Source organism: Punica granatum, chromosome 1 (assembly GCF_007655135.1).
Source record: "Punica granatum isolate Tunisia-2019 chromosome 1, ASM765513v2, whole genome shotgun sequence".
Taxonomy (NCBI): domain Eukaryota; kingdom Viridiplantae; phylum Streptophyta; class Magnoliopsida; order Myrtales; family Lythraceae; genus Punica; species Punica granatum.
Window position 1 is genome coordinate 33,348,932 of NC_045127.1, and position 22,251 is coordinate 33,371,182.

At 38.4% G+C, this 22,251-nt stretch overlaps 1 protein-coding gene across 1 annotated transcript; it reads right to left on the reverse strand.

The window, feature by feature from the left end:
- Positions 1-2,127: 2,127 nt before the first annotated feature.
- Positions 2,128-2,820, reverse strand: LOC116205387 (secreted RxLR effector protein 161-like). Its single transcript, XM_031537987.1, has one exon. It carries the CDS (start codon positions 2,818-2,820, stop codon positions 2,128-2,130), a length of 693 nt encoding a protein of 230 aa, XP_031393847.1.
- Positions 2,821-22,251: the final 19,431 nt, after the last annotated feature.

Here is a 22,251-nt window from a genome sequence, read left to right on the forward strand (position 1 = left end):
CCAAATTTCTATAAATTCTGCTTGAGGATTGTCCTTAACTACTGAGCAGTGGCTGTGCTTAGCCGAGACAATCAATCCAATTGTATTGTCTAGGCCAATCACGAGAAATAATTTCTCGTGCCCAATTCGATATCGATTTATCAAACACTTCAATAAATCACAATCTATCACCAAAACTTGGCACAAAACATGTATCTAATCGTATAGAAGGGAGGCTCTGATACCACTGTTGGAAAACCGAGCACGTGCGCAGCGGAAAGTTTAATTACGGTAAAAATCAAATTTTTATCACGTGCTCGTTTAATCAAAAACTTCAAGATCACATCTTGACATAAGAATCACCTTCTAAACGAATAGATAACATCACACAATGAATCCATAAGAAAAGTTACGAACTTTTCACTAACCTTATTGATTCGAGTCGATCAAATTAGCCGTCCAAGTGTCCGGCCTCTAGCTCGTCCACACGAGCACGTCTCCACTGAGATTAGACTCCTCTCGACCCGTACACTCCGATCTAGGTCACCGATCTCGAACGGAATCGTCACGGAATGAAAGGATCTCTTCAAGGACGCCAAGAACAACACCGAAACGCCGAATCGGATCCGAGAAGAACTCCGATCAGCCTTGGGAGTTCACGGCAACAACTGTTCAGCCGTCTCTCCTCTTTCCTCTCTTTCTAATATTAGGGTTTTCGATTAATAAACATCTTGGGTTAACCGTAAGAACATATCTATATATATTCTTACCCTGGGGACTAAAATGCAATTATTAATTAATCCGAATTAATTAATAAATCACAAATGAGTCCTCACAATTTAAATCATCCAATGACTTACCCTTATAGTTAGAAAGAAAGATTAAATAAGTCCTTGACACGAGTTTCCATCAATAGACGATCTATTTTCAGAAACTCTTCAAATAAGGAAACTATCGTATTTCCTTAATTAGATTTATCCTTGATATTGAACTCGGTTTCAGGATGTGCTAGCACCCTTGCAACCACATTGCAAACCTCGTTCGATAATTAATTTCTAATTAACTTCCTTAATTAGAATTAATTCTTTTCTCGGTTTAGACACGCTCAATGTGTGTGACTAACTAGGTTCATCATCAAATGGCAATGGGATTATAGTATCAACTCATTTGATACTACCAGAAACTCTTTCTGTAACCAAAAGCATAATTCCCAAAATGCCATTGGTTCCCAAAGTTCACGAGTGACACCTAGCAGCATATCGTGACAATCCAAATGATGACGAATGTATAATTGGAACATTCTGATGAACCTCTGATCGTATATACCATGCACTGAATCCTTTCACTACAAGATCCCGATCTAGCTAGAGTTACGGTAAATGCCAAACTCTATAGCCGATCATATGGACTCTCTAATTTCATTCTTAGATCCGTAGCACTTGAACAAAAACTCCTTTCTATTCAAGTCTATCTACCCCGGCCGAGGATTTCTCAATCCAGAATAAAACTCATATCCATAGGACATTTTCCTTGTTTACTCAGATTAGTGAATCCCGTCTTGATCAGACACCTAACTCCAAGTATAACTAACTAGGACCACTATCTGCCGAATACTCACGCTAAGTACAAATACATTAGCAGTATCAAATCCTAATTACCTATACTTGAGATAGCGTTCCATCTCAGGTCTAAGGACTATATGCACTAATACGATCCAGACAACATTCATTGACATTAGTAAATTACCGTATGAATGTTATCTGCACGTCACATTCGACTACTTATCATATAAGTATCCACATGTCAGTCATGATAACAGTTATCAAATAGTATGAGACTCACTACTCCATCTTCATTAGTATCTGTATACTAATCATGGAAACAGATAGAGGTGACGATCTATCTGGAGAAATAATGTCCAGTTAAGTCTCCTACGATCGTGAACAGTTTAAAGATATTCTTACCGAATTACTTCGTCACTCATATTCGTAACTCTTAAGAATGAAGCATTCAAAATATCTTAAGGACTTTATTCTAATAAACTTAGACAATATATGAATAATAGAATAAACTTTATTGCCATAAAAGGAATTATTCAAATACATAAATCAAGCTCTAGGGCATATCACTAACAATCTCCCACTTGCACTAGAGCCACTCAGTACAGTATCTAAGACCCATCTTCTCAAGATGTTTCTCTAGTTGCTGCTGCGTCATGGCCTTCGTGAGTGGATCAGCGACATTATCTGCTGAAGCTACTTTCTGCACAGCTACATCGCCTCTCCCGATAACCTCCCTGATAATATGATATCTCCTCTCAATGTGTTTGGACTTCTGATGTGACCTCGGTTCCTTTGCCTGAGCAATTGCTCCAGTATTATCACAGTACAGCTCTACTGGTGACGATATGGAGTGAACAATACCGAGTTCAGTCACAAACTTCCGAATCCAAACTGCCTTCTTCGCTGCATCAGATGCAGCAATATACTCAGCCTCTGTAGTGGAATCTGCAGTCGTCTCTTGCTTAGAACTCTTCCAGCTAACTGCACCTCCATTACAGGTGAATATATAACCAGAGATAGACTTTCTATCATCCACATCTGATTGAAAATCAGAATCTGTAAACCCGTCTAGTCTCAACTCACCTCCTCCATATACCAGAACCATATCCTTAGTTCTTCTCAAGTACTTAAGGATGTTCGTGACAGCAGTCCAATGATCAAGTCCTGGGTTGGATTGATACCTGCTAGTCATACTAACAGCATACGCAATATCCGGCCTTGTACACAGTATAGCATACATCAGGCTACCTATAGCCGAAGCATAAGGCACCTGTGCCATCTTCTCTCTCTCCTCAGGAGTCTTGGGAGACATCGCTTTAGAGAGATGGATACCGTGTCTCACAGGGAGCAATCCACTTCTGGAATCTTGCATGTTGAACCTCTTCAACACCTTACCAGATATAGAGCTTGGGATAGACCTATCAATCTTTTCGGTCTATCTCTATAGATCCGAATACCTAGAATATAGGTTGCTTCTCCCAAATCCTTCATGGAGAAAGTATTAGACAACCAGACCTTTACAGAAGTGAGCATACCAATATCATTACCTATCAGCAGAATGTCATCCACGTATAATACAAGAAAGGCAATCATGCTCCCACTAGCCTTCTTATACACACATGGTTCATCTTCGTTTTTGATGAAGCCAAAGGACTTTACGGCCTCATCAAAACGTCGATTCCAGCTCCTCGAAGCCTGCTTAAGACCATAAATGGATCTCTTAAGCTTGCACACCTTGGACTTATCCTTGGATTCAAAACCCTTGGGTTGGTCCATGAATATGTCTTCCTCAATGTATCCGTTGAGGAAGGCGGTCTTGACATCCATTTGCCAAACCTCATAATCATAGTGCGCAGCAACTGCTAGCATTATTCTGATAGACTTCAGCATGGCTACAGGCGAGAAAGTCTCCTCATAGTCGACTCCCTGCTTCTGGCGATAACCCTTCGCCACTAGCCTAGCTTTATAGGTCTCTACCTTTCCATCAGCACCAATCTTCCTCTTGAAAATCCATTTGTTCCCTATAGGTACTATACCTTCAGGAGGGTCAACAAGATCCCAGACTTGGTTTTTTGCTCATGGAGTCCATCTCGGACTTCATGGCCTCTAGCCATTTAGAAGAATCTATATCTGATATAGCTTCCTCATAAGTGGTAGGATCATCCCTATGATCATTATCTCCATGAACGAACAACTCTTGTACGTTCTCATGGAGATTAAGGTATCTCGCGGGAGTATGAGTTACCCTACCAGACCTTCGAGGTTCTGTGATATTCTAAATCTGAATAGGTGTCTCAACTGGTTTATCAATGTCCATCGAAATGGGCATCTGATCGGTTTGTGGTACTGATGACGCCACTATCTGCCTTCCCATGCCACCTTCCTGGACAAACTGTTTCTCCAAAAATATCGCATCTCTACTAATAACAACCCTTTACTCAGTAAGGAAATAAAAATAGTATCCAAGGCTGTCACTTGGATAACCAACAAACCTGCCTTTCTCGGATCGGGTTTCCAACTTATCGGTCTTCTGCTTCTTAATGAATGCAGGACAACCCCAAATCTTAACGTGCTTAAGACTAGGTGTCCTACCATTCCATATCTCATATGGAGTGGTAGAGACCGACTTGTTTGGAATTCTATTAAGCAAGTAACACGCGGTTTGCAACGCATATCCCCACATCGAAATGGGGAGATCTGTATAGGTCATCATCGACCGAACCATGTCCAACAAGGTACGGTTCCTCCTTTCAGAAACTCCATTCAATTGTGGTGTTCCTGGTGGAGTGAATTGAGAAACAATACCGTGTTCCTTCAGGAAATCACCAAACTCAGTACTCATGTACTCTCCTCCTCGATCTGATCGAAGAGTCTTGATGCTCTTCCCTTTCTGTTTTTCTACTTCAGCTTTGAATTCCTTGAACTTTTCAAAGGATTCGTGTTTATACTTCATAAGATAAACATACCCAAAACGAGAATAATCATCGGTAAAGGTGATGAAGTAGGAATATCCACCCCTAGCCACTTCGCTAAATGGACCACACACATCACTATGTATGAGTTCCAAAACTTCCTTAGCCCTCTCCATTTGTCCCACAAATGGAGTCCTAGTCATCTTGCCTTTAAGACAAGACTCGCAAGTTGAATTGGGTTCAGAACCCAATGGAACTATAAGTCCCATCTTCTCCAACTTACTTATCCTATCATCTGCAACATGCCCTAGTCTAAGGTGCCAAAGTTGCTTTAGACTTGGAATAGATTCGGATACGGTGTTGATCTCAATCGTGTTCGGAATCGTTTCATTTCTAGCTCTAAGATAATAAAGGCCATCGTGTAAATAACCAACGCCAATAACTTTATTACCATAATAAATGTTGCAAACATCATGTCTGAAATCAAACAAGTATCCACTCCTAGTCAAACTAGAAACAGAAATAATGTTCCGATAGGCGTTTGGTAAAACTAAAACACGATCTATAAATAAAACATGTCCATCCAGATGTAATGAAGTCGACCCCATAGCTTTGGCCGCAACACTTGCTCCATTGCCGATCTTTAAGCAGACTTCATTCCTTCCAAGGACCCTACTGCTTGCTAGCCCCTGCATAGAGGTACAAACGTGTGAGCTTGCACCAGTATCAAGAACCCAAGCTGTAGATGAGCTATATGAACCATTGGAACTAACATAACAAGAGATAGACATACCTTCTAAAGGTTTCTTTCCCTTATTTGCCTTCAATGAGGCGAGGTACTGCTGACAGTTCCTCTTCCAATGTCCATCCTTGCCGCAGTGGAAACAAGTTCCCTTATCCGCAACAACCTTTGCCTTGCCCTTATTCTTGGACACCCCTGCTGACTGCTGAGGAACAGAGCCTTTCTTGGACTTCTTATTCTTCTTCCCAGTCTTACTGGAAGAAGTACCAGCCACAAGAATGATTTCCTTATCCTTCCTTTTGTTGTTCATAGCATTCTGTGCAGTGACCAACATGTTCAGCAGCTCAGACAACGAACATGATAACTTGTTCATGTGAAAGTTCACAATGAACCCTGAGAAAGAATCTGGGAGAGAGTGAAGAACTAAATCCACATGGAGTTCTTTGTCCATCTGAAACTCAAGCTTCTCAAGCTGTTGAATCAGCCTGATCATCTTCTGCACATGAGCTGCGACTTCAGTTCCCTCCTGCATTCTCGCACGGAACAATTCCTTCGATATCTCATATCGTGCGGTCCTGCTATTCTCCCCATATAGCTCCCTGAGATTCTTCAAGATCTCACGAGAACTCTTCATGTTCTCATGCTGCTTCTGCAACTCATTGCTCATGGAAGCAAGCATATAGCAGCGGACCTTCGTGTCATCAACAGACCACTGATCATATGCGTCCTGCTGATCACTCGTAGCATTCCCGCCAGGGAGTTCAATCTCTTGAGTCTCCAGGATATATCCCAGAGCCTCCATGTTTAGGACAATGTTCAGGTTACGGAGCCAGTCCGAAAAGTTAGGCCCAGTGAGCCTATTATCATTCAGTATGCACGAGAGAGGATTCATAGATTTCATACTTATCATGACTGCAGAAAATAACAAGATTAAATTAATGAATTTATGTATATATAACCATAATGACCATGGACTTTCAATCAAAATGGTCTCCCACTATCTTTTCGAATCCTACACTTCCAAAATTGGCAACGGGAATCCTAATCGGGAAAAATTCCTAGCGGGTGATTGAATTCTCATAGAATACTAATTCCCTCAGGTACCTGCCATTATGAAAACAAGCATTCTACAAGTGAACAACTCCTTGTTCAGTGCATCTCTCTGTACGGCTCAATCAATTCGGCTCCTAGTACTCTGGACCTCAGGTGGCTACCGTTATTAGTCCATCATACATAGTTAAGTCTAACCCACCAAACCCTAGATATCAGCTACCTCAGGTGCCTGCCGTTATTGGCAACTGACAATCTAAAACATCACATGTTTTAACATTCATGCAAAAAGATCTCTTATTCTGTCTCGTGCCCCCGTGTGTCCACGACCAACAACGAAACAAATTAAAACTCTCTGGAGAATGCTTTGGTGGAGAGCCATGACTGAGGTTCGCAATCTCATGCCATTCTCGACTTAATATTTTAATTTGGAAGATTTTCTTTAAGGTGACCTAATTACTATTCGGTTTCACTTTGCATATTATCCGTATTCACACATCACATGCATAAATATGTACTCGGAATCGATAAAAACATGATCATGGACTTACTATTAGCCTAATCCTAGAGCCACAAGAATTAAGCAAAATTTTTTAAAGTCCATAATCACACACCATGCTCGAAATTTATAAAAGGAAACTAATAGCATAAAAGGAAATAAATTTCATGCCAATTTTATAACTCTTTACAAAATATCCAAATATCACATATTAGGAAATTTCCAATTTTGAAAAATATACAATATATCATATATCTAGTGTATTTTCAAAATTCCTTTTTGATATCAAATATCAAATTTCTAATCTCATTAGAATAGGATATCAAATATCCAATTTCCATAAAATCAAATTTTACGAAAACAATTTTGGTAATTAATTGTTCCGGAAATCTAATTTCCAAAATATCGAAAATTGCTCGTTATACTATTGTTACGGACTCGGAACGAACCGCCACACCTCAGCCCTTACAGCCATGACTAGCATGCAGCCCGGCCACAAACTGCCACGGACAGCCTAGTCCGTGACTAGGCAGTCCAGCGGCAACCTGGGGCAGCATTCAGCGGCTAGCAGCGGCTGAAAAACAGCCTAGTCCAATAGCGAACAGCGGCTAGTCTGTTCTGTCCAGCGGCCACTGATCCGTCCATATCATTCCAATTCTATCTGAAGACTTTCTTCATTCCCAAAAACAATTAGAAGTGGACAGCAGCATCCTCCATGCAATTTTTTTTTTACCATCCAGTGGCCCCCGTGCATCGAACAATTTGCCGAAAAATAGCCAACACCAAATTTCTATAAATTCTGCTTGAGGACTGTCCTTAACTACTGAGCAGTGGCTGTGCTTAGCCGAGACAATCAATCCAATTGTATTGTCTAGGGCCAATCACGAGAAATAATTTCTCGTGCCCAATTCGATATCGATTTATCAAACACTTCAATAAATCACAATCTATCACCAAAACTATGCACAAAACATGTATCTAATCGTATAGAAGGGAGGCTCTGATACCACTGTTGGAAAACTGAGCACGTGCGCAGCGGAAAGTTTAATTACGGTAAAAATCAAATTTTTATCACGTGCTCGTTTAATCAAAAACTTCAAGATCACATCTTGACATAAGAATCACCTTCTAAACGAATAGATAACATCACACAATGAATCCATAAGAAAAGTTACGAACTTTTCACTAACCTTATTGATTCGAGTCGATCAAATTAGCCGTCCAAGTGTCCGGCCTCTAGCTCGTCCACACGAGCACGTCTCCACCGAGATTAGACTCCTCTCGACCCGTACACTCCGATCTAGGTCACCGATCTCGAACGGAATCGTCACGGAATGAAAGGATCTCTTCAAGGACGCCAAGGACAACACCGCAACGCCGAATCGGATCCGAGAAGAACTCCAATCAGCCTTGGGAGTTCACGGCAACAACTGTTCAGCCGTTTCTCCTCTTTCCTCTCTTTCTAATATTAGGGTTTTCGATTAATAAACATCTTGGGTTAACCGTAAGAACATATCTATATATATTCTTACCCTGGGGACTAAAATGCAATTATTAATTAATCCGAATTAATTAATAAATCACAAATGAGTCCTCACAATTGAAATCATCCAATGACTTACCCTTATAGTTAGAAAGAAAGATTAAATAAGTCCTTGACACGAGTTTCCATCAATAGACGATCTATTTACAGAAACTCTTCAAATAAGGAAACTATCGTATTTCCTTAATTAGATTTATCCTTGATATTGAACTCGGTTTCAGGATGTGCTAGCACCCTTGCAACCACATTGCAAACCTCGTTCGATAATTAATTTCTAATTAACTTCCTTAATTAGAATTAATTCTTTTCTCGGTTTAGACACGCTCAATGTGTGTGACTAACTAGGTTCATCATCAAATGGCAATGGGATTATAGTATCAACTCATTTGATACTACCAGAAACTCTTTCTGTAACCAAAAGCATAATTCCCAAAATGCCATTGGTTCCCAAAGTTCACGAGTGACACCTAGCAGCATATCGTGACAATCCAAATGATGACGAATGTATAATTGGAACATTCTGATGAACCTCTGATCGTATATACCATGCACTGAATCCTTTCACTACAAGATCCCGATCTAGCTAGAGCTACGGTAAATGCCAAACTCTATAGCCGATCATATGGACTCTCTAATTTCATTCTTAGATCCGTATCACTTGAACAAAAACTCCTTTCTATTCAAGTCTATCTACCCTGGCCGAGGATTTCTCAATCCAGAATAAAACTCATATCCATAGGACATTTTCCCTGTTTACTCAGGTTAGTGAATCCCATCTTGATCTGACACCTAACTCCAAGTATAACTAACTAGGACCATTATCTGCCGAATACTCACGCTAAGCACAAATACATTAGCAGTAGCAAATCCTAATTACCTATACTTGAGATAGCGTTCCATCTCAAGTCTAAGGACTATATGCACTAATACGATCCAGACAACATTCATTGACATTAGTAAATTACCGTATGAATGTTATCTGCACGTCACGTTCGACTACTTATCATATAAGTATCCACATATCAGTCATGATAACAGTTATCAAATAGTATGAGACTCACTACTCCATCTTCATTAGTATCTGTATACTAATCATGGAAACAGATAGAGGTGACGATCTATCTGGAGAAATAATGTCCAGTTAAGTCTCCTACGATCGTGAACAGTTTAAAGATATTCTTACCGAATTATTTCGTCACTCATATTCGTAACTCTTAAGAATGAAGTATTCAAAATATCTTAAGGACTTTATTCTAATAAACGTAGACAATATACGAATAATAGAATAAACTTTATTGCCATAAAAGGAATTATTCAAATACATTAATCAAGTTCTAGGGCATATCACTAACAGTAGTGGCTTGAGGGGGACCCGAGGAAACTGAGAAGCGATGATAGAGAGCAACCATAGCTTAGGGAGGAGCCAGACAGGAGTTGCACCTTAGCAAGGTGTCCATGGGGTTTCAAGAGCAAGCACCAGCAGCAACAACAATCGACAATGATCTGGATCACGCTGGGCGCTACTCATGGGGCTTGGAGGTTGCAGTAGCTCGGGGAGCTCAGTGGGGATCCGAACGGCAGCAAAGCTACTCTAGCTTGAGGAGGAGTGTCAGTGGGGGTAGCAAGCCGCAATGAGGAGCATGAACAGGAAGTCAATAACTTATTCAGGGTTGGGAAAGTGGCAACAAGAGCTCAACGACTTCAGGAGCAAGGGGAACGTCCAAGAAACTGAGCCCCACAACAATCATCTCCTCTCCATACTATTATGATAGTTGAGAGGACAAGGATGGAGAAACGTGGCATGCAAGCCATAGTTGAGTGAGAGAGTGAGGGAAGAATGAGCAATAGCTGGAGGAAACAAAGGCTGAATGGTGATGTGTGTGTGTATGGATGTGTGTAGAGAGGGGGCTGAGAGGGTGAAGAACCGAAGGAGACGAGGGAGTTGCTGGCCTGGTCTATCTTTTCTGTGTGTAAGGGAGATCGAGACAAGGCCAGCGAGAGGAAGAGACAAGGAAAGAGTTGAGGAGGGTGGCTAGCAGCCGGGAGCCGAAAAAATTTCCAGAAGATGGCAGGGTAGCCGATTGAAGTTCAGCTATTGTCCGAAGAAAAGAGAAGGGAAGGAAAGCTGGTCAACAGATGAAGGATCGGGGGGGAGGGGTTGTCGAAGCTGTCAACACAGAGAAGAAAATGGTGATGTTCGATGGAGTTAGTGATGGGGATGGTTGCCGCAGATGAAGAAGAAAACGAGAAAAAAAAAACTGATGACAGTCCACTGATGGGAAGGTGATAGAGGGGAGGTGAAGGTGTAAGGAGTTGCAGGGAGTAGGAGTAGCAGAGATATGCATGGCAGTTGAAGAAGGTGGAGGCAGAGCATGGGTCTCTCTGATGAACTTGCAGGTTGCGGAAAGTAAAATGGAAAAAAATGAGGAAAGAGAATCGGGAAAGAGGAGGAGAAAACGGTGAAAGGATGGGCCCCAAGTTGGCCACTTGTGGCCAACTCTCCTGACACGTTTCTTTGCTTTTTTTAAAAAAATTATTTCTTTTATTTATTTATTTATTCGTTTGGGCGTCGTTCGGGCAAAATTCAATTTCTCGATATCTGTCGACATTATCCAAATAAAAAACTTGAAATTGAGAAATTCAAAAGATAATCTGCTTCATGAAAATTTCAATTTGCATTCGTCGGAGATCGAATCTCGATAAAAAATCGGTATTGAATCTTTGACGCGCGTCAATCGTACTATGCACTGTTATTGTCGAAATTTAATCTTTAAAATCGGATATCTTAAAAATGTTTCGGGACCACCCTTGTGTTTAGAAAAATTCGAGAATCGATATTGTATAGAAAAATATTTTTCAATCTCCAGTATTGTCCAGAATTTTGAAAAAAATCGAAGTTAATGCACATAGGACCTAAAATTCTTGTATTTTCAATCGGATACCCGAAAAATGATCCGGGACCACCATTGTGTTAAAAAAAATTCAATGGTCAATATTATGTAGAAAAATATTTTTCAATCTCGAGTTTTGTTCTCAATTTTGAAATTCGAATTTTCGGAAATATTTTTCTGAAAATATAAAATTACAGTCAAATTAAGGAAATGCCCCTGAGTTCAAAAGCAGTGAATGTGTCGATGGTCCTCAAGTGCCGGTGGACCAAAACGGGTTACTGACACCTAATAATTAAGAGGTTTCAAGTTCGATATTTATTGTGAGACTATCCGTACTCTTTTATTTGATATTAAAATTTCAATTTATTTGTACTGAGCCCATTTGGGCCTCCCCTGATCTGGAAAAGAAAAAGTCGAAAGGTATTAGGTTCTTGCTTTAGACTTATTAAAATCATTGTTACGATGTGGATTATAAACAAATAAATGGGTAAATTACTTATAAAATTTACGTACTTTTCAAGTTGCTTCAGATTTTGCACGTATTTTAAAAATTTCCTATAAAATTGCAATGTTTCAAAATTGATCGAGATTTAGCATGCTATGACAATTTGTCAATTCACCGCCATAAAATGCTTACGTAGCCACAAAATTTTAGTCTGGTTGGCCGTTAATTTTGACAGCCATATAAGCATTTTAAGTTAGTGAATTGACGGACTGTCACCACGTGCTGGAGTTGGATCAATTTTAAGAGTGCGTTTGGATTTAGAGTTGAGTTGAGTTGAGTTTTGGTTTTAATTGATTTGTAATAATTGTATTGTTGAATTATGAAAAAAAGTGTGAAAAAATAATGAATAGTTGATAGAAAGTAATAATTAAGTAATGATTGTATTGTTGAATTATGAAAAAGTAATGAATAGTTGAGAGAATTTAATATTAAAAATTGAATTGAATGATTAAAAAAATTAAAAATTAAAAATAAATAATGATTGTGTTGTTGAATTAAAGATAAATGGAATCGAGTTAAGTTGAGTTGAAATTTTTTTAAAAAACAAGCACACCCTAAAACATTGTGATTTTACATAAAAATTTTAAGTAAGTGATTTTATAAGTAATTACTTTAAATAAATAGAACAGAGACCATAAATTTTCCAATAAGAAAAACCAAGTCTCGAATAACAGGACAAAAAAATTCTGAAATAAAGTAAATAAAGAACATTCTGTTATAACAGAAGATGTTATTACTCTATTGTATAAGTAGTTTATGTATTCACTTCATAGACGAGTAAACTGATCGCCAAACTACAAAGAAGGGCATAAATTCATGCACAAGCTATCAAAGCTGTTATTGATCATGACCAGGGGCAAGCCGATGTCTAAGTAGGATCGTTTTTATTCATCACAAAGATATCTAGAGATATTTGTTTCGGGTATAAAACTTTGTGACGTAATTACAAGGTGATAGAAGGGAAGTTAATTTACAATAGTCAAATTAGTAATTACACATAGAATTATGCGTGTACTTTCAGTTATTGGACAACTACAAGTTAATGCAAGAAAATTCGGCAACTCCCGAGCATGCACTCTCATGAAATCACTCCAGTTAATAACTTAAGCTTTCATAGTGGTGTGAAAAACAAAGATTACATAAAGCACTAGATAATACAAATATAGTCAAATTCGATGATGAAGACATAGATTGTTGGCATGCCGTGCAACACATTAATGTCAAACACTCATAAAAGAAATAATAATAGTATGAGTGTAGTGGGAGGGTGGATCTAAATGCATGCGCATTGAAAATAAGTTCTACTTGTTAGTTTGTCACTCTAGTCTCGTCTTCGTTTCAATGGTGGGCCGGTCGTTAATGTAGTTAAAAGGAATAGGTCGACTAACGTCTGATGAAATTTCTATAGTTTGATATAGTGAGATCCACGCCTATTAAATTCTAGAAGAAATACCGATTTATGAAAGGAGAGAATTCACGATTGGCCTGGAGAACATTATTCCTTAGTGTCCCGACTCCACTCAAATTTAGATTACTTAGGATCTAATTGAGCTTTCAAATATCAGGTGGTGCAAATTTAAAAAGTGAGGGGAAAAAAAAACACTGCGTTTGATCGATCGAATTTAAGGTGCATAAAGATTTCTGAAAACACGTCTTGTGTTGCGTTGTGTCTTGAACGTGAAGAGTCGGATTGAACATGTTTATTTATTAGGCAAAAATTTCTTTCTCGACACTGGATAAAAGAAGAAGAGAGAAAAGGGAGGAGAGTAGGAAGCCTCTGAGGTTGTCAGAGACCTCAATTTATGCAATGGTGGCTAGCGGGACCACCGCATATTATTATTGTAAAATTTCGTTGGGCTTATAAGTGATTGAATTCATTTCCTATTTATCAGTTTAAACTGATAAATTGTGAAACTCAATTTAATATAGGCTCATAGAACCCAATCTTTGAGGTTGTCGGAAACCTCAATCTATGCAATGGTGGCTAGCGGGAACACCACATATTATTATTGTAAAATTTCAGTGGATCTATACGCGACTAGACTCATCTTCAACTGATAAGTTGTGGAACCTAATCTCTTATAAACTTAGGTATACTATTTAATTATTCCGTATGTGACCATTTTTAACTCTCAGTACCCGTACTCACATGACAACGTATAGTCCATCACGTGCTACGTATCCTTAAACACCCACCCTTAAACACATGCCTTCAACAGATGACTACAAGCCGAACATCCTCTTTCATTGGTTGGGCAAGGGGAACAAATTAAACTGACCACGAGTTCCACACTTGAAACGATTAACATGAGACGTACTCTTAGTTGTATCGAAACTGGACTAGACCATACTCAGACCAACACGGGCACACTTTGGCTACCCCACAAATAGACATTCAACTTGGCTTGGTGCAAGTTCACAAGAGTGCACGGAAGCATATGATCCGCTCTGAATTATTATCTCGTTCTATTTGTTGAGAACATAACCAAACGAAATGAGAAATGATATTATTAAAATCACCAGATTACTACCTCGCCAAGGCGGCGAGGGCGACTTTGAGCCACGACTCCCCTGTTTCCCTCTGGGCGTTTTTCGTTGTTTTTCAGTTCATTGGGTTTTTGTTCTAATTTATAAATTTTTCGTTTGATTTTTAAAACCTTAAAATACTAGTAAGGGCACTTTTCGTCATTGTGAATGCATATTCCAATGGTATCTTTGTACGTACAACAAAACATGTTTGGGACATAAAAATCCAATAGTGAATTTCGTACAACTCACGTCCTAATCCATGCAAATTGTACCCTTCATCGACTTGGAATGAAAATAGGCATAAACTAACTGAGTTGGTAGTTCGTCCCGATGAATGTAAGTTTTATTTGCATATTATTTCCTCAACTATTAGCATACTGGTTAACCTAACATTACTTCTTGAATTTTAGAGCGCAATTTCACTATCGAGTCGTAAGTCTATTGTGATTATGGAGGGATGGAATTATGTGGTTTATGAAAGGATTTTTTTTTTTGGTAAAGTCGGGGGCATGGTCCCAATTACAATGAAACAGGAATAAGGCGGGGCATGGTGGCCCCTACAATGTCGCCTAACAGCAGCTGAAACACCCCATTAGGAACTGAGTGAATAATATTCGTGCCGAGCGGGTACTCCACAGCCATATTTGCAAGCTTGTCCGCACAAGAGTTGCCCTCTCGATAAGTGTGTTGCATCCGGACCTCCCAATCTCGACTACAAAGGTCAAGAATCCGACCTCGGAGAGTCTATAGCCAAGAAGCAGCAGGGCCGTCCCCTGAAATGATCCGTAGGACCGCTAATGAGTCCACTTCGAGAGCTAACTTTTGGCATCCCACCTTCCAAGCCATCTCCGTCCCCGTGAGTACCCCCCAAAGCTCCGCCATGGTGACTATAGCGATGCCAATGTTTTGGGAAAATCCCACGATCCACCTACCATCTGCATCACGGAGGAGGCCACTAGCTTCGGCTGCCCCGGGATTGCCTCTTGAAGAACCGTCCGTGTTAAGCTTGAAGAAGTCCTCAGGGGGCCGAATCCAACTGATGTTGACCCAGCGTTTGGAGGTGGTACCTATCACCTTTTCCACTAAAGCCCAGCCTTCTCGAAAAGACCGAGCAGTCTGTAAGATGGTCCGACACGCCAAGGTGGGACAGTTGAAATCCGACTCGAATAACTCGTTGTTCCTCCACGACCACAGCAGCCAGCAACTAGTAGCAAAAGTAGTTGACCAGTGTTGATAATACGGGTAGGACAAATTTTGCCAAAGCCAATCCAATAGGTCCAAAGTGAAGAATTCTGGTTGAGCATCGATCGGAACAAGCCTCGACCAAATTTGCTTCGCCAGAACACAATCTCGCGAGACATGTAAGGTAGATTCAGCTCCACTCTCGCAATGGGGGCAGCTAGGGGTGTCACACAAGCTCTTTCGGTAACGCGCCTCGTTCGTGAGCAAGCTCTCCCCGGCAAAGCGCCAAAGGAAGAATCGGATACGCTGTGGACCCTCCCATCTCCAAATATTCTTCCATAGCTTGGAGTAGTGATCAGTCCCCGAGCCCACAGTTAATAGCTTGTATGCTGATGCTACCGTGTAGTTCCTAGACGGCGCCAATCGCCAAAATGGAACGTCATCTCTGTGGACACTCGAAGCCGAGGCCACCACACTAGCAATGCGCAGCAGTGATGAATTGTTCAGCCAGGAAGCAATCCGCTCACAATTCCATCTCTCCGATTCAGTGACATAGCTATGAAATGATTTTTTAATTCTCCATAACCTATGTTTGGATGAGTTTCATTAAAAAGTAGGGTGGAATGATATGAAAATTTAGAAAAGATCTTGACCCTTAATTGCCTTTTAAAATGTTATATCAATGATTGATCTTGTCATCCCTCCATAACAATCCAAATTGATGGAATTAAAATATAAATGTTATGAAAGGTTATGATGAGATTAGTTATCCCTCCATAATCTTTTCCCTCTTAAAAATTTTAAAAGTCATACATGGATTATTATCATCTCTGTATAACCCATTCCTTCGTAATCCTCTATAACCATGTCGCCAGATCCTGACATAAAGTATGCGCTTGGACCGGCACTGGAGCTCTGCAAAACTGGCTACATTTATTAGGTCTTTCTTTCCATTGGAGCTCTGAAAATGTTTAATAAATTGAGGAATTGGTCTTCCGACTGACTATTTCAAGGGAAATTAATTGCTCCAACTTGCCACTATAAAGAAAATAATGGTTATGTTTTTCAGAATAAGTATGATATTGCCAGTTACAAGGGGATTTATAGGCATGTACAATGAAATAAAAATCCTAATATCTAATAAAGGGGTTTAAATAGTCGTACTAGGTATCTACCTCGAGCCTCTTAGTTAACAGGCGATGGCGTATTCCACGCTACTCCCTTTTGGGATAAAAGATAAAATTATGGGAGATACTACTCTCGTAATTCTGAAAGATCAGGGATTAAAGGTAATTCTCTCTCCCAATAAATGTGCTTACCTAGGCTCAAACTTATGCTCTCTCCTTTACAGGGAGAGAACTGCATACCACTCAACCAATACTTTATTAAAGTTGTTGAAATTGGAGACACAATAGCATTTCTCTTCAAGCATATTTTCAGGGGAAGTGTTTTATTTTTTAGTTTTTTATTTAACAAAGAAAATGGCAGTTTTAGGCCTCAATCTTTAGAGTATTGTTTATTTTTGTTCTAAACCTTCTTTTTTTGTTAATGATCTATAAAAGCACGACTTTCACTTATTTTCTAATTCTAACACGGCGTCTCAAAAATTGCACAGAAAATCACCAACTATTTATCTTATTTTGTGTCTAGTATATTGTCATTTTGTGGTCCTTTGATTCCGATCATTAGGCCTCCCTAGAGGCCACCAACCTCTCAATTAGGGTGATCAATGACAACAAAGGTCACCGGCAACCCCAATTTGGGGGTGGCCAGCGGGGAGGCCCCAACACCGGGCACCTCCCCTCTTCCTCCCTAAGTTTTCGTCCTTAAGGCTTCTTTTTTTATTTTTGTTATTTTCTAAAAATTTTCAAAATAATTTTTATTTTTAGAAAAATTTGGGACCCAGTCGGTCAATCACCGTGAGTCACGTGGCATCGTCAACAACTTCGGTTAAAACTAATGGAAATATTGATGTCGCATGCTAACATTGCTATCAAATTGATAGTTTGTGATTTTTGTGCAAAGAAAAAAATTCGATCTAAAATTGTTAAATTGTGAAAATATGAGTTTTTTTTTTTGTTATTAACCCTTATATGAAATCTTATGGCATATATATTAGGATTACGGATTATCAGATAACACCAACAATGAACATGTACGATAAACTACAAAATGAAGGTGTCATAAAGACCATTATCATATGCAAAAAGTTACAAAAAATGCTTAATATAATCCAAAATTTGGACAATGTACAATAAAAGACTAATTTGTCAAATAAGTTTAGATAAAACCAAATAATCACACGTCAATACCCAATATATAAATAGCATGGAGGCAAAGAATGATAACCTTATTTTACGTGTCTTCTTATGATAAGTCCCCTTACAAATATAAATGAAACTTGGTGTTTTTAACCATTACCCGAACTAATGTCCTATATATCTGAACTGCGTGACAAGAAATTTTTATTGTGTATATACACTATAACGACCCGTAGAAAAGCAATCTTAGAAACAAAAATGTCCTTAAATTTCGGTAAGCGGATGGACAAATCCCTTAAATTTCAGTAAGCCATAAAATACAAAATATTAATATATATTTGATTTTATTCATTTTTTAATATAAGCCATGCTTTCAGAAAAGAGGCACATAAAAAATTGTGACATGTAAAAGAATTCGATTTGAATATACTGATAATTGAGTGCTAAGATGAAACTCTGAACTCAAAACTTTTTCTCTTGATAAAGTTTATCTTTCTTGTGTCTCAAGAAAGAGGAAAAAATAAAGTTTTGAAATCAAAGAAATAGTTCTTTTTAACATGCTTCATTGGTTGACATGTAACAAAAGGAGAGTTTCCCATTGGAATTCCTTTAGCTTTAACCAGTGAAATTAACTCGCACATTGAAGCGAATTAGTTTAGAAATGAACTAGAATTTGAGTTCACAATTTTTTTTTTTGGTAACAAGGAAGGCACATGAGCCAGTATAATGAAATAAAAATTTAAATATTTAATAAAGGGACACAAACAGTCCCACATGAGTATCAAACTGGAAGCCTCTTCGTTACCAGTAGAGGGCATGTGCTACTACGTTATATCTTTTTTAATATTTGAGTTCACAATTAAATTGCAATGATCAACTCGGGTTTTGTCCACATCAAATAGCAGTGCTCTATCAACTAGGGTATTGTCCACATCAACTTGTATCAGCAATTACTAAGACGACTAAACTAGCTACAAGCCCTCTTTTCTTTTTTTCTATATATATGTATATATCGAGGGGTTTGGATCAGTGTTATCAGAACCGGACCGGATAATGAACCGGAAGGGGTACGGGTTCATGGGTTTATGGGTCCAACAGAGGGTTCGATTGGTCGGACCGCACGTTTATTTAAAATAAAATAAATATTCATATTATTAAAAAAATTATGATAATTAAGATAAAAGTATGATGATTTTAAAGAAATATAACAATAGTATAAGAAAGTATCTATATTTAATATTTCTTACTTCAAAATAAATATTTTATTTTAATAAGTACTTAAAAGTATAGTTAAAAGAACAAAAAAGTGGTGGTGGCTTGGTTGGTAGTATTCTAGTATGAGAAGCAAGAGGTCATGAATTCAAATCCTTACATGACCAACCAATTTTTACATTAAATAGGAAACCCATAAAACTCATAGAACCGGCCAGTTCAATGGAATTTTACTTTAAACCGGCCGGTTCAATGGATCTAACGGTTCAAAGCTGCAATTTCAGTTTTCAGGGGAACCGGACCGGACATGGTGCCGATTCCCGGTCCGACCGATCGAACCGGCCGGTCCGATCCGGTTCTGATAACAATGGTTTGGATTTTATCCGGGTAATCTCCGGCATGTGAGCATCTCATGAGACAAGTCAGTTAAGCTATAGGGTCCGTTTGGTACGCGGAAATAAAATGGATTGGAATGGATTGCTCATATCTTCATTGTACCTCATTTTCCTATTAATGTTTTTTATATAAGTTGGAAAAGACATTCCTTCATTATCATCTTTTTTCTTCATTTTGTTGGAATGAACATTCCCTCAGTTAAGAAAGAGAATGGTTATTCCCTCATTTCATGCTATATATTGTGAGCATATATGTTCTTTTAATTTATGTATCTAAGAATATATAACATAATATCTTGGTAAATAAGTCTAATATTATAATAATATTCGTTCATTTTGTGATGGTCATTAAAAAAATCACATTTTTTTACTAAATACTATTCCATTTCCCTATATAGAATTCATTCATTTCCATTTCATTCCATTCTCGCGTATCAAACGGAACCTAGAAGAAAGTCATGTCATTCGATTACCAAGTTAACTTTTATCAAATTAGCTAGAACTCTTTGTACCTAGTCTGGTTACTTAAAAGGAAAAAAGAATCATTGTGCTCATTTTATTTAAATATGATGAGTATAGTTGACTCGGGGATGCATAAACTTAGTCGAGAGCCAGCAAAACTTGCATGGAAAAGTAAGCATTTCTTTCTGTTTAAGGCATGTTAAGTTTTGACTGTCTCATGACGATAATCAATAAAATTCATGCCTCTGACAATAGAATATACTTGCTTATCAAAAAAATTGATAAATTTCACCCAAAGAAATGATAAAAAAAAAATATCAGCATACACGTAGTGGTGGATCTAGAAATTCAATTCAAGGGAGCGAAGTTCAAGTGGAGATAAAGAAATAGTAAAATCATAAAGTTAAGGGGTGAAATAGGATGAAATAATGTGAAAAATAATAAACTCAATAAAATATAATAGAAATTCTATAGCTTTATCGAGTGAAAGTGTGGAACACTCTTGCGCACCCCTTAAATCCATCCCTACATATGCACGTACATGCATGTATTATAAACTAATGACCACTGCACATTACTACAAAAATGTCTAGTAATGATTAGAGATAGTTCATATCGATAGTACGTACACAGGACGATCACCACTAGGGAACAGTATATTCCCGTATCAATCAAACTTAAAACCCTAAGCTTTCTTATAGTAGTATCCACCCAATAAACGACCAAAATTGACTTGATCAGTTGTACTTTTTCATGTCAAATATTGTGCTCTTTTGTATGTTATCCAGAAACTGATCCTCTTGTTCCTTCTTCGGCAGTCCGAATATTTTCAGACTCTATTAACTTCTGTATGGCTGCCTCAAATGATAATATGCTAATGCTGTTATTATTGTCAAGCAGTTACTTAGCATGGAATTAGTACTCGGCCGCCTCAATCCCATTTATAGAAAATATTGCGATCGAAAGTACATTCTAAGTTGGCCTAAAAAGAAAGAACAGAAAGGATTCCCATGTCAGGAAGACAGAAAAGGTCGAGACTGGGTCCTGATCCCCTCGTACGTCATGTTCAGAAGAATTGTGTACATTACATTAATTTTTAAGTTCAATTAAGGCTATATATGCATTGATATATGTTTATACATGTATTAACTTTTCACGTCGTCCTTGCGCTCTTTGCCATCACAGTTCATCGGTGAGTTAATCTGCCAGTTTAGTTCAGTAACTGCTCATCATATGCATGTGTTATGATTAATCAATACTACAGCATAAAGATATTAACCAATAATTATCGAATGGACACCCAACATAGCAATAACGTCAAATATCCAATAGGGTGCCCCATCGGAGGCGGCTCTTTATTGTATCAACCCTTAAGAAGAGGGACAATCTTCTTTTCCCCTAACAGAATTTATGTATTTTTTTCCGTTTACGAGGGAGATTCATGGTCTAATACTAGGAAATGAAAAGTCTTATGAAAAAGTACGGGTAATCTCATAACGAAAATCGAGTCTGGAAGATCTTAGTTATCAGTCGAGAATAATGCCACTGCATTAAAACTCATTTTTTCCAATTTAAGGTCAATTAATTTCAATATATTACCTGTAGTACGACTGTACGAGGATAGTCTCAAGATACACCCTATATTTTAATTTGTTTTAAAATACTACCTAGAGATATTCTTTTTTTTTTCCCCTAAACTAAAGGGGTTGGAGGCGACTGATGCAACAACTACCATAGAATGTAACTATATGGGTCCGAACTCGACCGAAGAATGTCCAATTTGAGCCATAGCTACCACAGGACTAGAGGGTTTGAGCTCGTTACCGCGATCTCAACGAAGTATCAGAGAAACATCACCCATTCACAAGTCCATAATCAAGGTACTACTACAAGCGGGTTCGACAACTGCTAACACCTTTAATGTTTGGATGGGAAGAATTCCATTGGCAACTAGGTTATGTTAAAATTAGAGAACCTACCCTAAATTGATGGCAGAATTATCTCGAGGTATTTGGATTTTTTTTTTTTTAGTATTGCCCCATTTGCTAAATAAATTATTTCTTCTTAGATCGATATCCCTTTCTAGAGGAAGTTTATTGATGGTAATCAAAAGTACATATTCATGGTCTTACGAGATCAAGGAGACCGATGACTCTGCTGCTAACAGTATGTGACATTCGGCAGCATCAAAGAGATACCAAAGAGATTGATGTTGTTTCAGTCTTCCACAAAGAAATAGGATTGAGATGTGAAGGAGAGATGAATAAAACATAATAAAATAGATGCATCACCTTACCGAACTCTATTTTTAATGTTTGATTCAAGGTTTGCCCCTGATCAAGCACGTCAATTGCGCATGAACCTCTTCCAATCGGAATGCTGACGGTGTTAGCAGCTTGGAGCATATTGAGAGGGTTTAACTACTTCTGGGGAGTATTTTGAGACATTAAGCTATAGGGTGTATTCTAAAAAGGTCCTCCAACTACAGGGTATATATTGAAGTTAATCCTCTAATTTATTTATTTAT